This window comes from Natator depressus, chromosome 7 (assembly GCF_965152275.1).
Source record: "Natator depressus isolate rNatDep1 chromosome 7, rNatDep2.hap1, whole genome shotgun sequence".
In the NCBI taxonomy this organism is placed as follows: Eukaryota; Metazoa; Chordata; order Testudines; family Cheloniidae; genus Natator; species Natator depressus.
In genome coordinates, this window is record NC_134240.1 from 110,707,122 (window position 1) to 110,721,535 (window position 14,414).

Below are 14,414 nucleotides of genomic sequence, written 5' to 3' on the forward strand. Positions count from 1 at the left end.
GCAAGAGAGACAGACTGACACCTAGGGCACAAGTGCAGCTTCAACAAACACTGCTGCCCTCCCCCGCCACAAAAAAAAAGCTTGGGTACATGGGGCACACGCGCTCCAAGAGTGGAAAATATATGGACAAGCACTCAGAGAAGGAGAGAGAGTTTCAGGGTGACTTATTCTCTGTGAGAGCATCCTGAGCTACGGTGGTTTGCGCAGACTCTTGGTTGTTAATGCATGGGGAGGGGGGAATTCTAACATGTTATCAGTCTGCAGTGGTACTTAAAAATAGGGTCTCGCTCACTGGGCAAGACCCTACATTCATTCATAAGTCAAGTGATGGCCATGCTTGATATGACCATGTCAGCATTTCCTGAAGTTTCTAGCAAAACAACACAAAATAGTATAACAACTACGGAAGAATCCTACACCTTACAGAGGAACAAATCGTGAGAGATACTCAGTGCCATCAATTCCTACTGATATCACTAGAAATTCAGGGTATTAAACACCTCGCTGGCTTAAGTCCCAAAAGAGAAAATGAATTCTAACTGAATACACCTCTACCAAATGTTATATGTCTCTCTCACCAACAGAAGTTTGTCCATTAAAAGATACTACCTCACCCACCTTGTCTCGCTAATATTCTGAGACCAGCACAGCTACAACAAGGCTGTATACAAGCTGTCACACTATAGTACAGCACACACATTAAACCTTTAACCAATTAAAATTCAATTAGTAAGAAAGCTAATGGTTTACAAAAACCTAATCAGAACATATATTATTGTTATGCACTAATTTTTACCTTGAGGGTACAACTGAGGAGTAAAAATCTCATTCATTTTGAACAAACATTTGTAAACAAAATAGCCCTCAATACAAATGTCATAATTAATGGAACATAAATAAACAGGAGTAAGTCATTAGTCACTTGGAGGTACTCCAGTTTGCAGAAAGACTAAATATATACAACAAATCATACTCTGGAGAATATATTATCTACATAAGAATCATTTCTGCAGTCTCAGTAGCAATGGAAATATTCATTTAAGTAACAAAACAAAACCTCTCATAATCACCTGGAGTAGTAAATGGCTTAATATTTACAACTAACCTGTATTTTGATTGGCCAGGAAAAATTGCTGACATACACATAGAAAGTGATGTTTGGGTTACTCCGAAAGCTGAATTTTTCACAAGAAAAGCTATCTGTAAATTCCTTGATATTAGTCTTGGAAACAACAGGAATCTCTTCTCCAGATATTGTTCCTGCTAAAAATACAAAGAAATATTAAATTATCATAAAAGGGGCCAAAGTAAGTTTGCTCAGGCAACTACAATTTAACTTTGTCAAGTTCTTTTATTTATTTTGTCAATTTAACAATGTCAAGCTTCAGAGTGCTTGACATTGCAACCTTAACATTCTTTTATCATTTTTTTCTGTTTATTATATATTATACATTAAACATACAAGTATGTGACACACATGTATACACACACGTAGAAAATTCACTCATACGCCCATGCCAATTTCAAAAGATTATGAATGATTCATAAAATTGATGGAAGATGTACTTGGATATGAGTTTTATAGCAAGCTTATCCCAGCTAACTACACAGCTAATACGGTTTCCTCTAGTAATTTACATCCCATTTCAATAAAAATTCATAGGTTACTAAAGTGTGGAAAGTGAATTTGTCTACATTTTAAAATATTGCTATAGTGTTTCAACTGCTCTTAGAAACATGAATAATAAACCAGATAACCATATATCATTTATTGTAAACCATAAGGCTTCTCACCAATTCTGTTTGATCAGGGCATTGCTGACTCAGTGAAGTAAAAAAGATGATCATGGAAAAAAATAGAATTTGCTAGCAAGGATATGTTAAAACAAAGCTTTCAAGACCTCCCATAAAACACTGTTAGATGCAACTAAGTGCAAAAATTCTCGAGAATATGTAAGTTCTTAAACCATCTTTAAAGGCCTAGTTTTATTCTTTTTTTTAAAATGTACATTTTAAGTTGTAAGCATTGTGCTTCTCCTTGGATATATTTTCAGAAAGTCAACAGAACCAATTCATGGAAACTTCCTAAATAAAGCTTTTCTTCCTCTTTATTAAAGCAAAAGGCATAATGGATTTCAAAGTTGGGAAAAAAAACCAGATAAGCAGCTCCTTTTATCAGCATTCACAGATGAATTTTATTGTTTGATATCAATGTTAAGGTTAATAATTAAATTTTTAGCTTGAACACTGAAACAACGAAATTAAAATCTCAGTCTCCCCAGTAGTTTAGGAAGTAATTTATCTTAATTAAAATCACAGCATTTCATAACACTGCCATTTAAAAAAATTAAATAGAGTACAAGCTTTTGCTACCAAAGAAATTTTAATTGAATAGAAGAGAAAGTTAACATATTAATGAAGCTTTGTTCAGATTACAAATTATTATATGAATTTTAAGTATTACTAATACTAGCATAATGATAATAGCAAAATAATACATTTTATAAAATTTTATTACTGAAATTAGCAACAAAGAGGACATTAAATATTAAATAGCTTAAACGAACAGTTCTTGAGACATACAGGACAAAGACATCATGCCAAAATGCTTCCTTACCTGTAGAACCAATAGACCATGTAATATTGAGGTTGAAGTTGTTTGATGCATTAATTGATATATCCAAATTTTTGTTTGACTAGATATAAAGAAAAGGTAACATTAAAATTAACAAAATATAACAGAAACGTACTGCCTAATGCACTGAATGTACCTCTATTGTACATAATTAAACGTATTAATTCTCCCCCTTTTTCACATATCTACTATAGACTGCAAACATTGGGCCCAGTGAAGTCAAGAGCAAAACTACCATTGGCAGGACATGACCCTGAGATACAACTTTCACCAATGATCTAAATCAAGAAACACTGTTTTGAAAACTAAAAAACTCAGCCTATATATGAATAAAAATATTCATAAAAATTACTTGTCCTGCTAATAAAAATTTGTTCAGTAAAGGATATTCTAACATATTTAATCCAGTCTATACTTAAATGATCCCAGTTAGTGGGTTTCCACCACTTTCTTTGGTAGACTATATATACTGTAGTAACCTTCACTTTTAGAAAATATTTTCTGACTCTCACAGTCAACTAACATTGAGATAAAATTGCTCAGATTAATTTCCTGGGAATATAATCACCAGAAATCAAGGAAATCACCCTTTAAAGTAAACTAACACCAAAACACATTCACAGAATATCAGGTCCACCATAAACTTCATTTCATTTCCAATATACAACCACCCAAAATGTGTACATCCAGTTCTTTTAAATCAGAGTCAAACATACAAGCTTCACTGTAACTACAGGCTCACAGCCTGGCGGGGCCTCAATCTCTAGCCGAGATTGATGCCCATAGGGCATTAGGGCCATTCGCTCATTCACTTTGAAATTTTGTTTTGACTCAGAAAATTTCTGAACAGTCTCTGCTGCCCTTTACACAGTTTTTATTATTTATTTATTTAGGGTTATTTTTGTGTCACTTTCCCATCATCATAAAGTGAGACTGAAAATCCTGAGAAATAGGAAAACAGTAGGAAAATATGTCCCCAGTACTACAGAGAAGCTATGTCTACACTGCCCTGTAGTTTGGGCTACAGGGGTGTGAATAGCAGTGCACACCAAAGAGCTGTGCTGTAACTCCCCCATGTGGATGCTGTGGGCACAAACTAAAAGGTTTGTAGTGTAGTCCTCTTCAAGCAGGACTGCATTAATGCAAAGTAGGAACCTTTTAGTTTACACCCACAGTATTTACATGGGAGAGTTACAGCTCAGCACCTGGGTGCACACTTCTATTCACACTCAAGTATTCTGAACTGTAGGGCAGTGTAGATGAGCCCTAAGTGGCAAATGAGATGAGACATCTTAAACACAAAACCTTCTTAACATATAATCTATGTGCTGCACCATCATAATTATCCTCTGCTGAAATTCTCCGTTTTAGGTCATGAGGGCACACACATTAAAATATAACTCAATTTTATACAAATCTAGGGATGGGTATTTTGCAACAAAAAATTAGCTACTGGTACAATCTTCCCCAAAATATCTGCCACTCTCTTTCCCTATCTCCTAGAACCCCTGACCTTCTTCATCCTAATTCTGAGAAATATCCTGACCAGATCAGGCCAGAGGGAGTCACCAGATGCCAAAACCACCTCAACCAGTTCCAGAAGCATCCCAAATACCACCTGGGATGTGAGGCTTTGTCACAGCTTCCCCCCCCCCCCCCCAGCTTTCCCATGCACCCTTTGTGTGCTCATTTCCTTCCCTACCTTATTTCTTCTCTTCCTAGCTCTCTTTTTCTAAAAAAAGTCTGGCTTAGTCAGCCAAGACTGTGTATTTTGCAACAACAACGTAAGCCTGTAACCAGAAAACTGGCTAAAAGCAATGTCCTAAACAGCCCAAGGCTGGTACACATTTGCCATGTTTTGGAGTGGCTGATCAGACCATGTGCTATGCCTGTGTTGCAGTGAGGTTGCAAGAGGACAACAGAGAACAACTATGCAAACCTATTTGTTTCGATTGCTCCTCTAAAATGACAGAAATATAATTTCACAAGTTATATGAGTGTTTCAGAAAGCTGCAATATCAAAAATATGGAGACTGAATTTAGAGATATTTATCTCAAGTACACCTACTTTTCAGAAAGTTAAAGAAGCTTAAAGATGGGTCTTGCATAGAAGTCAAAGTCAGTCTAGTGATGTCAACAAGTTTTGGATTATCCCTAGATACCTGACAGGTGCTTGGCAGAGCTAAAATCACCATCAAATCCAATGGAAAAGTTGATATCCTTGGTTGGAAGAAAATTACATTAGGGTTGATTAATTACATCTCTCACCTGTTCAGGGTTTGCTATAAAGTTTATGGCAGTGAAGTGGCGATCATCTTCTTGTAGTAAGCTGAAGGTAAACTGGTAGTCAATCAAAAGGCTGTCTGTGGGCAAAACAGATTGTAAAAAAACTGCCAAGTAGGATTCTGGTGCACATATATTTTTAAAAAATATTAAAAACTTCCTGTCGTACCTGAACATTTACTATTACTTTTACTTCAAATATATGGAGAACGGTAAAGGTCAGAAAGTCATTTGGCACGTCAATGTTTATGTATTTGTCACCAAACAATCTGTCGGTGCAGTCAGAAAGTATGAACTCAAGCAAAATAGTATGAACTCAAGCAAAAATTGAGAAATAAGAATTAGCATAAAGATTCAAGAGTTATTCTTCACTGAATTGTAAATTGTACTATTACCAAGATAGTCATGCCTCCTGAATTAGTACTTTTTTCAAAAGGTCCTTTAAAATATAGTAGGAGCATTGTCAGTTTCCAGATTTTTACACTGAAAAATGGTTTAAATTTTTGTTAAAAATGCACTTAAATGTTTTAGGTTTATTGTAATACTTGCATGGATTTTACAATATTCTACAACTGAATTATATAGATGTTACAATTACTAAGCTTCACAGTACCGAAAAATAAAAGAACTGTCTCTACAGTAAAGGCACACACAGATATGGTGCTGTAGTTACACTGCTAAAAATAAAGTGGTACATTGGAATTTTAACACCAATAGTCCACCATACCAGTATACCCATTGCAGAACTGCTGCAGTTTTATGGTGAAATCTTGGCTCCATTGAAACAAACGGGAGTTTGGTCATTTATTTCAATGAAGATTTCCTCTATAATATCCTTCATATCAACAGTACATTTTACCACCGGGTCTCATCCTACCAAAGGAAAGAAAGGGAATGGAGGTTGTTTAGTACTTCCTTTTTATACCACTTTCAGGCAACAATACCCAACAATGATTTTTGGTGTCCTCTAATCATGAAATTCTGTTAGCCACTAATGCCTACAGAGCCTCATCTTACATATATAAAACCTATGCCCCTCTGAACAAAACTAACTAGGAGTCCTTGTGGCACCTTAGAGAATAACAAATTTATTTGGGCATAAGCTTTCATGGGTTAGAACCCACTTCATCAGATGCATGGACTGAAAATATAGGAGCAGGTATAAATACATGAATGGATGGGGGTTGCTTTACCAAGTGTGTGGTCAGGCTAATGAGAAATCAATTAACAGCAGGATACCAAGGGAGGAAAAATAACTTTTGAAGTAGTAAGAGAGTGGCCCATTACAGACAGTTGACAAGAAGGTGTGAGTAACAGTAGGGAGAAATTAATATTGGGAAAATTAAGTTTAGGGTTTGTAATGACCCAACCACTCCCAGTCTCTATTCAGGCCTAATCTAATGGTATCCGGTTTGCAAATTAATTCCAGTTCCGCAGCTTTACATTAGAGTCTGTTTTTGAAGTTTTTTTGTTGAAGAATTGCCACTTTTCGTTCTGTTATTGAGTGACCAAAGAGATTGAAGTGTTCTCCTACTGGTTTTTGAATGTTGTAATTCCTGATGTCAGATTTGTGCCTATTTATTCTTTTGTGTAGAGACTGTCTGGTTTGGCCAATGTACATGGCAGAGGCGCATTGCTGGCACATAATGGCATATATCACATTGGTAGATGTGCAGGTGAATGAGCCCTTGACGGTGTGGCTGATGTGGTTAGGTCCTATGTTGGTGTCTCTTGAATAGATATGTGGACATAGGTGGAACCGGGGGTTGTTGCAGGGTTTGGTTCCTGGGTTGGTTTTTTTGTTGTGTGGTGTGTAGTTGCTGGCGAGTATTTGCTTCAGGTTGGGGGGCTGTCTGTAAGCGAGGACTGGCCTGTCTCCCAAGGTCTGTGAGAGTGAGGGATCGTCCTTCAGGATAGGTTGTAGATCCTTGATGATGCACAGGAGAGGTTTTAGTTGGGGGCTGTAGGAGACGGCTAGTGGCGTTCTGTTACTTTCTTTGTTGGGCCTGTCTTGTAGTAAGTGACTTCTCGGTACCCTTCTGGCTCTGTCAATCTGTTTCTTCACTTCAGCAGGTGGGTATTGCAGTTTTAAGAATGCTTGATTGAGATTCTGTAGGTGTTTGTCTCTGTCTGAGGGATCGGAGGAAATGCGGTTGCATCTTAGAGCTTGGCTGTAGACAATGGATCATGTGGTGTGTCCTGGATGGAAGCTGGAGGCATGTAGGTAAGTATAGCGGTCAGTCGGTTTCCGGTATTAGGGTGGTGTTTGTGTGACCGTCGCTTATTAGCACTGTAGTGTCTAGGAAGTGGACCTCTTTTGTGGACTGATCCAGGCTGAGGTTGATGGTAGGGTGGAAATTGTTGAAATCTTGGTGGAATTCCTCAAGGTCCTCCTTCCTATGGGTCCAGATGATGCAGATGTCATCAATGTAGCACAAGCAGAATAGGGCTTAAGAGGACAAGAGCTGAGGAAGCGTTGTTCTAAATCAGCCATAAAAATGCTGGCATATTCAGAGTATCAGAGTGTGAACCAACTGCCATGCTGCTCAGTAACACATTTATACTCTAAAAGAATGATTCCAAGCAAAACAGCGTTCACCATGGGTACGAGTTCCAATCATATTATGACAGGTTTCAGAGTGGTAGCCGTGTTAGTCTGCATCAGCAAAAAGAATGAGGAGTACTTGTGGCACCTTAGAGACTAACAAATTTATTTGAGCATAAGCTTTCATGGGCTAAAACCCACTTCATTGGATGCATGCAGTGGAAAATACAATAGGAAGATATATATATACATATATACACACTATACACACACGCACAGAGAACATGAAAAAATGGGTGTTGCCATACACACTAATGAGAGTGATCAATTAAGGTGAGTTATTATCAGGAGAAAAAAACCTTTTGTTGTGATAATCAGGATGGCCCATTTCCAACAGCTGACAAGAAGGTTGAGTAACAGTGGGGGGGGGAGGTGGAATAAGCATGGGAAATAGTTTACTTTGTGTAATGACCTATCCACTCCCAGTCTTTATTCAAGCCTAATTTAACGGTGTCCAGTTTGCAAATTAATTCCAATTCAGCAGCCTCTCATTGGAGTCACACTATCAGCCACACTATCAGGGGCTCATTCACCTGCACATCTACCAATGTGATATATGCCATCATGTGCCAGCAATGCCCCTCTGCCATGTACATTGGCCAAACCGGACAGTCTCTACATAAAAGAATAAATGGACACAAATCAGATGATAAGAATTGTAACATTCAAAAACCAGTTGGAGAACACTTCAATCTCCCTGGTCACTCGATTACAGACCTAAAAGTCGCAATATTACAACAAAACTTCAAAAACAGACTCCAACGAAAAAAGAAAAGGAGTACTTGTGGCACCTTAGAGACTAACAAATTTATCTGAGCATAAGCTTTTGTGAGCTACAGCTCACTTCATCGGATGCATCCAGTGGAAAATAAAGTGGGGAGATTTTATATACACAGAGAACATGAAACAATGGGTGTTACCATACACACTGTAACAAGAGTGATCTGGTAAGGTGAGCTATTACCAGCAGGAGAGCGGGGGGAAACTTTTAGTTTTAGGGTAGTGATAATCAAGGTGGGCCATTTCCAGCAGTTGAGAACGTGTGAGAACCAGTAGGGGGGGAAATAAACAAGGGGAAATAGTTTTACTTTGTGTAATCACACATCCACTCCCAGTCTTTATTCATTTATTTATTTATTTGTCCAACAAGAGACTGCTGAATTGGAATTAATTTGCAAACTGGACACCATTAAATTACGCTTGACTAAAGACTGGGAGTGGATGGGTCATTACACAAAGTAAAACTATTTCCCCATGCTTATTCCCCCCGACTACTGTTACTCACACCTTCTTGTCCACTGTTGGAAATGGGCCATCCTGATTATCACTACAAAAGGTTTTTTTCTCCTGCTGATAATAACTCACCTTAATTGATCACTCTCGTTATAGTGTGTATGGCAACACCCATTTTTTCATGTTCTCTGTGTATATATATATATCTTCCTACTGTATTTTCCACTGCATGAATGCGATGAAGTGGGTTTTAGCCCACAAAAGCTTATGCTCAAATAAATTTGTTAGTCTCTAAGGTGCCACAAGTACTCCTAGTCATATTATGGGATTCAGACCTGTTGTATGAAGTACTTTAAACAAAGAGAAATTACATTAATTTAAATTACATACAATATTTATCGACATTGATTCCTTGAGATGAGAATTAATATGTACTTATATCAAGTAATTTATCCGAGCTGAGGATCTGGCTCCATATACTTTTGTTTCTGTTGCAAGTATGTATCAAACCAATTATGATTTCAGCAATCGTAACCTTTACTTTTCATGAGCCTTTTTTGTGTTTATAAGAGACATGATCACAAGAACAAATTACTTTAATTAGGGAAAAAACCTGCATTGATCCCAATTATATGGAAGGTAAGAATCTTCCAGTATAACTTTCTGCAGCATGGGGAAAAGAGTGAAAATGCTGACAGTAAAGCACTCGAACAGCATATACAGTCACCACCACTCTACCACCTGTAGTTCAACACCAACTAAAAGGCACTCTTACACTGCTTTATCTGACTGGCCTGCATCTCATTCAAACAATGGTTATTTCCAAGGACTGGTAAACTTTAGGATGAATAAGTTGGCTTCTAGATATCACAGCCCAGCTGAACAAACAATGCTGTTACTTGGCTAAATCCTCTCCACATTTATAAAAAAGGAGCATGAACTAATAATCAGATTGCTCATCACATCTATAAGGCTATATAACAAAGAAATAAGTTTCCCAAAGAAATATGCAAAATTATAGCATTATGTTCTTTTATTAGGTTCCAACAGATAATTTCAAATTTGCTGGAAGTGAATGATTGATATACTTTATGTTCCTCTTTGACATCTTATTTTTTTTCTCTTTTACTAGGTAAAAAGGCTGACTTCTATGTGTGAATATGATATTATTATTGCTTATATTTGTGTGTTTTTATTGAGATGTTTAAATGTTATATTGTATTATTTTGTATTCTTAAAGATAAAATAATATTAAAGTGAAAGAAAATAATATTTTTTAACAGGACCATGAGTTTCACTTCTGTCCGAGACACACTTTCCCCCAGCCAAATTTAATTCCCAGCACGTTTTTCATTCACAAAGTGTTAATTAGCTATAATGATTTTTTAAAAAGACTAGGCTGTTAAGAGAAAAATCTATGCAATGTGCAAGACATTTAACTATGGAACAAATTTTAACGAAGAGTGTGAGACACAAAAATCAATGTTCTATTCTATTTTTTAGAAAAAAACTTTTGAATTTTTAGATATTTTACATAAAATGGCCAATTTGTATTTTATTTATTGTTACACTTTCAACAGTTTAAAAGTTCTAGAAATCTGATGCAATATAGACAGTCTTCTATCAATTTTATACTGTATCTGTGAATTCTTCATTTTGTATCTGTTATTCATTATTTATTTTTTCTTTCTTCATTCTACTGTCATATTTGTTTCTGTTCTCCTACTGCACCAATTTTAAACAAATAATCTCATTGCAGCACATCGGACTTCCGCATCCATTGGAGCAGACTCTAGAACCTGAGTTTCTCACCCCAGTGAGTCCCCTAACCACCAGGCTATATAGTCAGACTCACTGGCTCTCTCTGGCCCAATAAGTATTTATACAAAGTGGAAAAGCTTCAATGGGAAGGGAAGGGAGAAGAGAGAAAGAGAGAGACCCACCCCAGAATATCCTGTCTGCCTGGTGGTTGAGACACTCAGCTACAATGTCAGAGACCCAATTTTAAATTCCCTTATCCACATGAGGTAGAGTGGAGAATTGAACCTGGGTCTCTCACATCCCAGGTGAATGCTTTTAACAGTAGGACTATAAAATATTATAAGGGAAGAACTGGCAGCACCACCACCACCTTCATTTTTTGAATGTTGCCTAAGTCTCTTTGTGAATCTAGCTTCCGTCTTGCCATCCAAGTTTTTTTTGGCTAAAACTATTCAGCAAATTTGTGTCAAATTCGCGAAAAGTATTGGTCGGCCCAAAATAAAATATTTGAAAAATTTCACCTAGCTCTAGTAATCAGTCACTTACACGATTGCTAAGCAAGGAAAAATGATACTAAGTCAGAATAGCAGCATTTTAAATCCACTTTCCAGCGGTATGCATAATTGCATAAGGTGCAGGAGGCACTGGAGAATCAGGACCTTCATCTGCACCATATTAAGCAACATCACATCAGTAATTTCTATGGTCAAATACAGCTGGGGCTTATTGTTGCGGTAGCCTTTTCAAAATTTTGTTTTGAATCCTAAAAAAACCTGGATTACTTCCTCAGTTAAGAAAGACAAAAGAACCATTAGAAACAATTCAACATGCCAGTAATGAACTCACGTGCAAGTACAATAATTAGGCAAAACAAAACAGCCATTTAATTAAATAGAAAAATACATTTTAAAGCCATACTTTAACGTCTGCATTGCTATTTATTTTTAAAGCGCTATTTCCCCTCTGACAAGTGCACATGACTCTTGATAAGGTTAATGAAAGTGTTGTGCATGCCTGAAAAGACCTATTCCTCTAGTCAAGTCTTTGTGAAATATTCCTTAACTTCATTCTTTTGGTGCTAAATTATTGTAATATCTGATGCTTCACAAACATTAATGAATTCACTGTCAACACCTTCAGACAAGGGGATGATATCCCCATTTTACAGATGGGGAACTGAGACACAGAGAGCTTAAGGACAAAATTATCTAATGTTGGGTGCCCAATCTGCAACACATAGAACCTAATTTTTCTAGACTTAGTAGCATTGCATAGCATTTTATATGTTCCAAGCACAACTCCCATTGATTTCAGTTGCAGCTGAGAGTTCTCAGCACTGCTGCAAATCAGACTCTAGGGTCTCAAGTCAAGCAGCCAGAAAATAAGGAACACACAATTAGGTACCATCTCTAAAAAGTTTGGTTTAAGCACCTTGACTAGAATCACATAGGAACTTTGTGGCAAAGAGAGGGATAGAATATGATTCTCCAGGACACCATTCAACTGCCTTAACTATGAAATCTTCCTCTCTCGCCCTACAATCCCCTGCCTCATTCACTACACACCTTTCTCAGCATCCGCTGCAGCCCCTCCTGCTTTAGCCAACATCCCCCACAAGTGCTGTGACTTCTCTGAGGTTTCTGACAAGGGGAAGATGGATATCCTGCCCCCACATCAAACTTACAATTGCCCAATCGATCTCCAGCCTGAAACCAAGATCCCATTTGGTCGGATATAGGCCCTCTCCAAACCTGAACTTCTGTCTCTCTCCACGTGTACTTGCAGGAGAAACTTCAGAAGGGTTTCATCTGACCATATCTCCAGCAGGTGCTCCCACCTTTTTCATCGTGAAGAAAGATGGCTCCTTGTGGCCATGCATGCATTGACTATTGGGCCTGAACAAGGTGACCATACGAAACTACTCCCCCTTATCAATGAGCTCTTAGACCGGCTCCATGTGGCCTGTATTTTCACAAAGTTAGATCTGCATGGGGCTTATAACCTGGGACACAAGGAGGAGGGAGATGAGTGAAAGACAACCTTTCATACTTGATACAGCTACTATGAATTTCTAGTCATGCCCTTCAAAGTATGCAATAGGCAGAACAATATATTTGAAGATATGCTATACCACTTTGTCATCATCTACCTTGATGATATTCTGATTTTCTCCAAAGACCTGGCTCTTCACAAACAGCATGTGCGTAATATTCTTGAAAAGCTATGCCAGAACCATTTTTTTGCCAAATAGGAGAAACACAGTTGAATTCCTTGGATATATCACCTCCACTCAAAAGCTGGAAATGGACCCTCCAAAGGAGGCGGCCTTCACAGATTGGGTAGCACTGAAGCATGTCCACAGAATAGATGTTTTATTCCAGGGTTCTCTGCTTTGGCCAGCCCTCTTACAGCCTTGCTATGAAAGGGACCGAATTTTCATGGTCCCCAGAAGCACAGGCTGCCTTTGACAATCTGAAACAGAAGTTCATCACAGACCTCATCCTGATCCACCCAGACCCCACCAGACAGCTCACAGTAGAGGAAGATGCTTCAAACTTCATACTGGGGCAGTCCTTTCCCAACATGCTACTCCTGATGGTCGGCTTCACCGATGTGCCTTTTACACAAGAAAACTCATTTCTGCTGAGGTAAACTATGATGATGTTCTGGACAAGGAATTGCTGGCTATCAAAGCAGACGTTGAAGAATGGTGCCATCTTCTGCTGGGTGCTAGATTCCCAGCCCAAGTTTTGATCATTCATAAAAATTCACAATACTTAAAAACGGTCAAGCACCTGAACCAGAAGCAGGCACGCTGGTCCCTCTTCTTTATGCAATTTGAATTTGTGGTCACCTATGGGCTGGGGACAAGGAACAGGAAGGCAGATGTGTTGTCATGAAAGCATGAGTGCTACAAACCCAATGAGGAGACTACATCCATGATACGCAAGCCTCAAACTTCATTTCCTGCACCATAGCCTCTGAACTGTTATCCTCCATCCACATTCAGTTGCCTAGCAATCCCTTGCTATCCAAACTTTTCAAGCCTTGGACCACGACCAGGACCAGACCTCTATAGGCTTCATATTCCAAGACGGGATCTTATACCATGAAGGACATATCTATGTGCCTGAAGGGGCCACTTGCTTTGAGTCCTACAACTCTGCCAAGATGCTTCCCTAGCAGGCCACATCAGTCGTTCCAAGACCCAACACCTGGTTTCCAGGAACTTTTGGTAGATGGCTGTATGCACCTCTGTTGCATCCTATGTGGAGTCCTGTGACATTTGTGCCTGGAACAAGACCCCTCTGTTAAAGACCACTGGGTCTCCTCCAGCCCTCACCTACTCTACCTCAGCATTCGACCATTGTTTCCATGGATTTTTTGTAGAATTACTGCCTTCTCAAGGCCTTGACCACTTAACTAAAATGGTGCATTTTGTTCCATGTCAAGCACTTCCCTTTGCTCAGGAGACAGCCCACCAGTTTGTGAGCAATATCTTCCACATCCAAGGTTTGCCTACGGGAGTGGTGTCTGACTAAGGATCCCAGTTTATTTCCCACTTCTGGTGAGAATTTCTATGCCACCTGAGTATTGAGACCTTGGCCTCAATAGCCTATCACCGCAGCACCAATGGGCAGATGGAGTGGGTCATTCAGGTCCTCAAGCAATACTATATTTCGTCCTGAATTATCATCAAGATGATTGGATGTCCCTGATCCCTCATGCCGAGTTCACATACAACAATGCCATACATGCCTCCACCAAGCAGACTCCCTTCTTTGCTAACTATGGTTTCTAGCTTTGTGCTCATCCAAAGATCTCTGCTGAATCCTCAATGCCTGCTGTTACCAAACTCAGAACCTGCATCTGGCAGGCACACCAAGAAGTCCAGAG

At 38.6% G+C, this 14,414-nt stretch overlaps 1 protein-coding gene across 1 annotated transcript in view; it reads right to left on the bottom strand.

Moving 5' to 3' along the window:
- ATRNL1 (attractin like 1) overlaps positions 1-14,414 on the bottom strand; it is a 990,764-nt gene that overhangs the window by 488,969 nt on the left and 487,381 nt on the right. The window contains exons 23-25 of the mRNA XM_074959279.1: positions 4,904-4,998; positions 2,618-2,696; positions 1,106-1,263 (exon numbers count right to left, since the gene is read on the bottom strand). Coding sequence (XP_074815380.1) covers positions 1,106-1,263; positions 2,618-2,696; positions 4,904-4,998 — 332 coding nt within the window. The remainder of the gene's footprint in view (positions 1-1,105; positions 1,264-2,617; positions 2,697-4,903; positions 4,999-14,414) is intronic.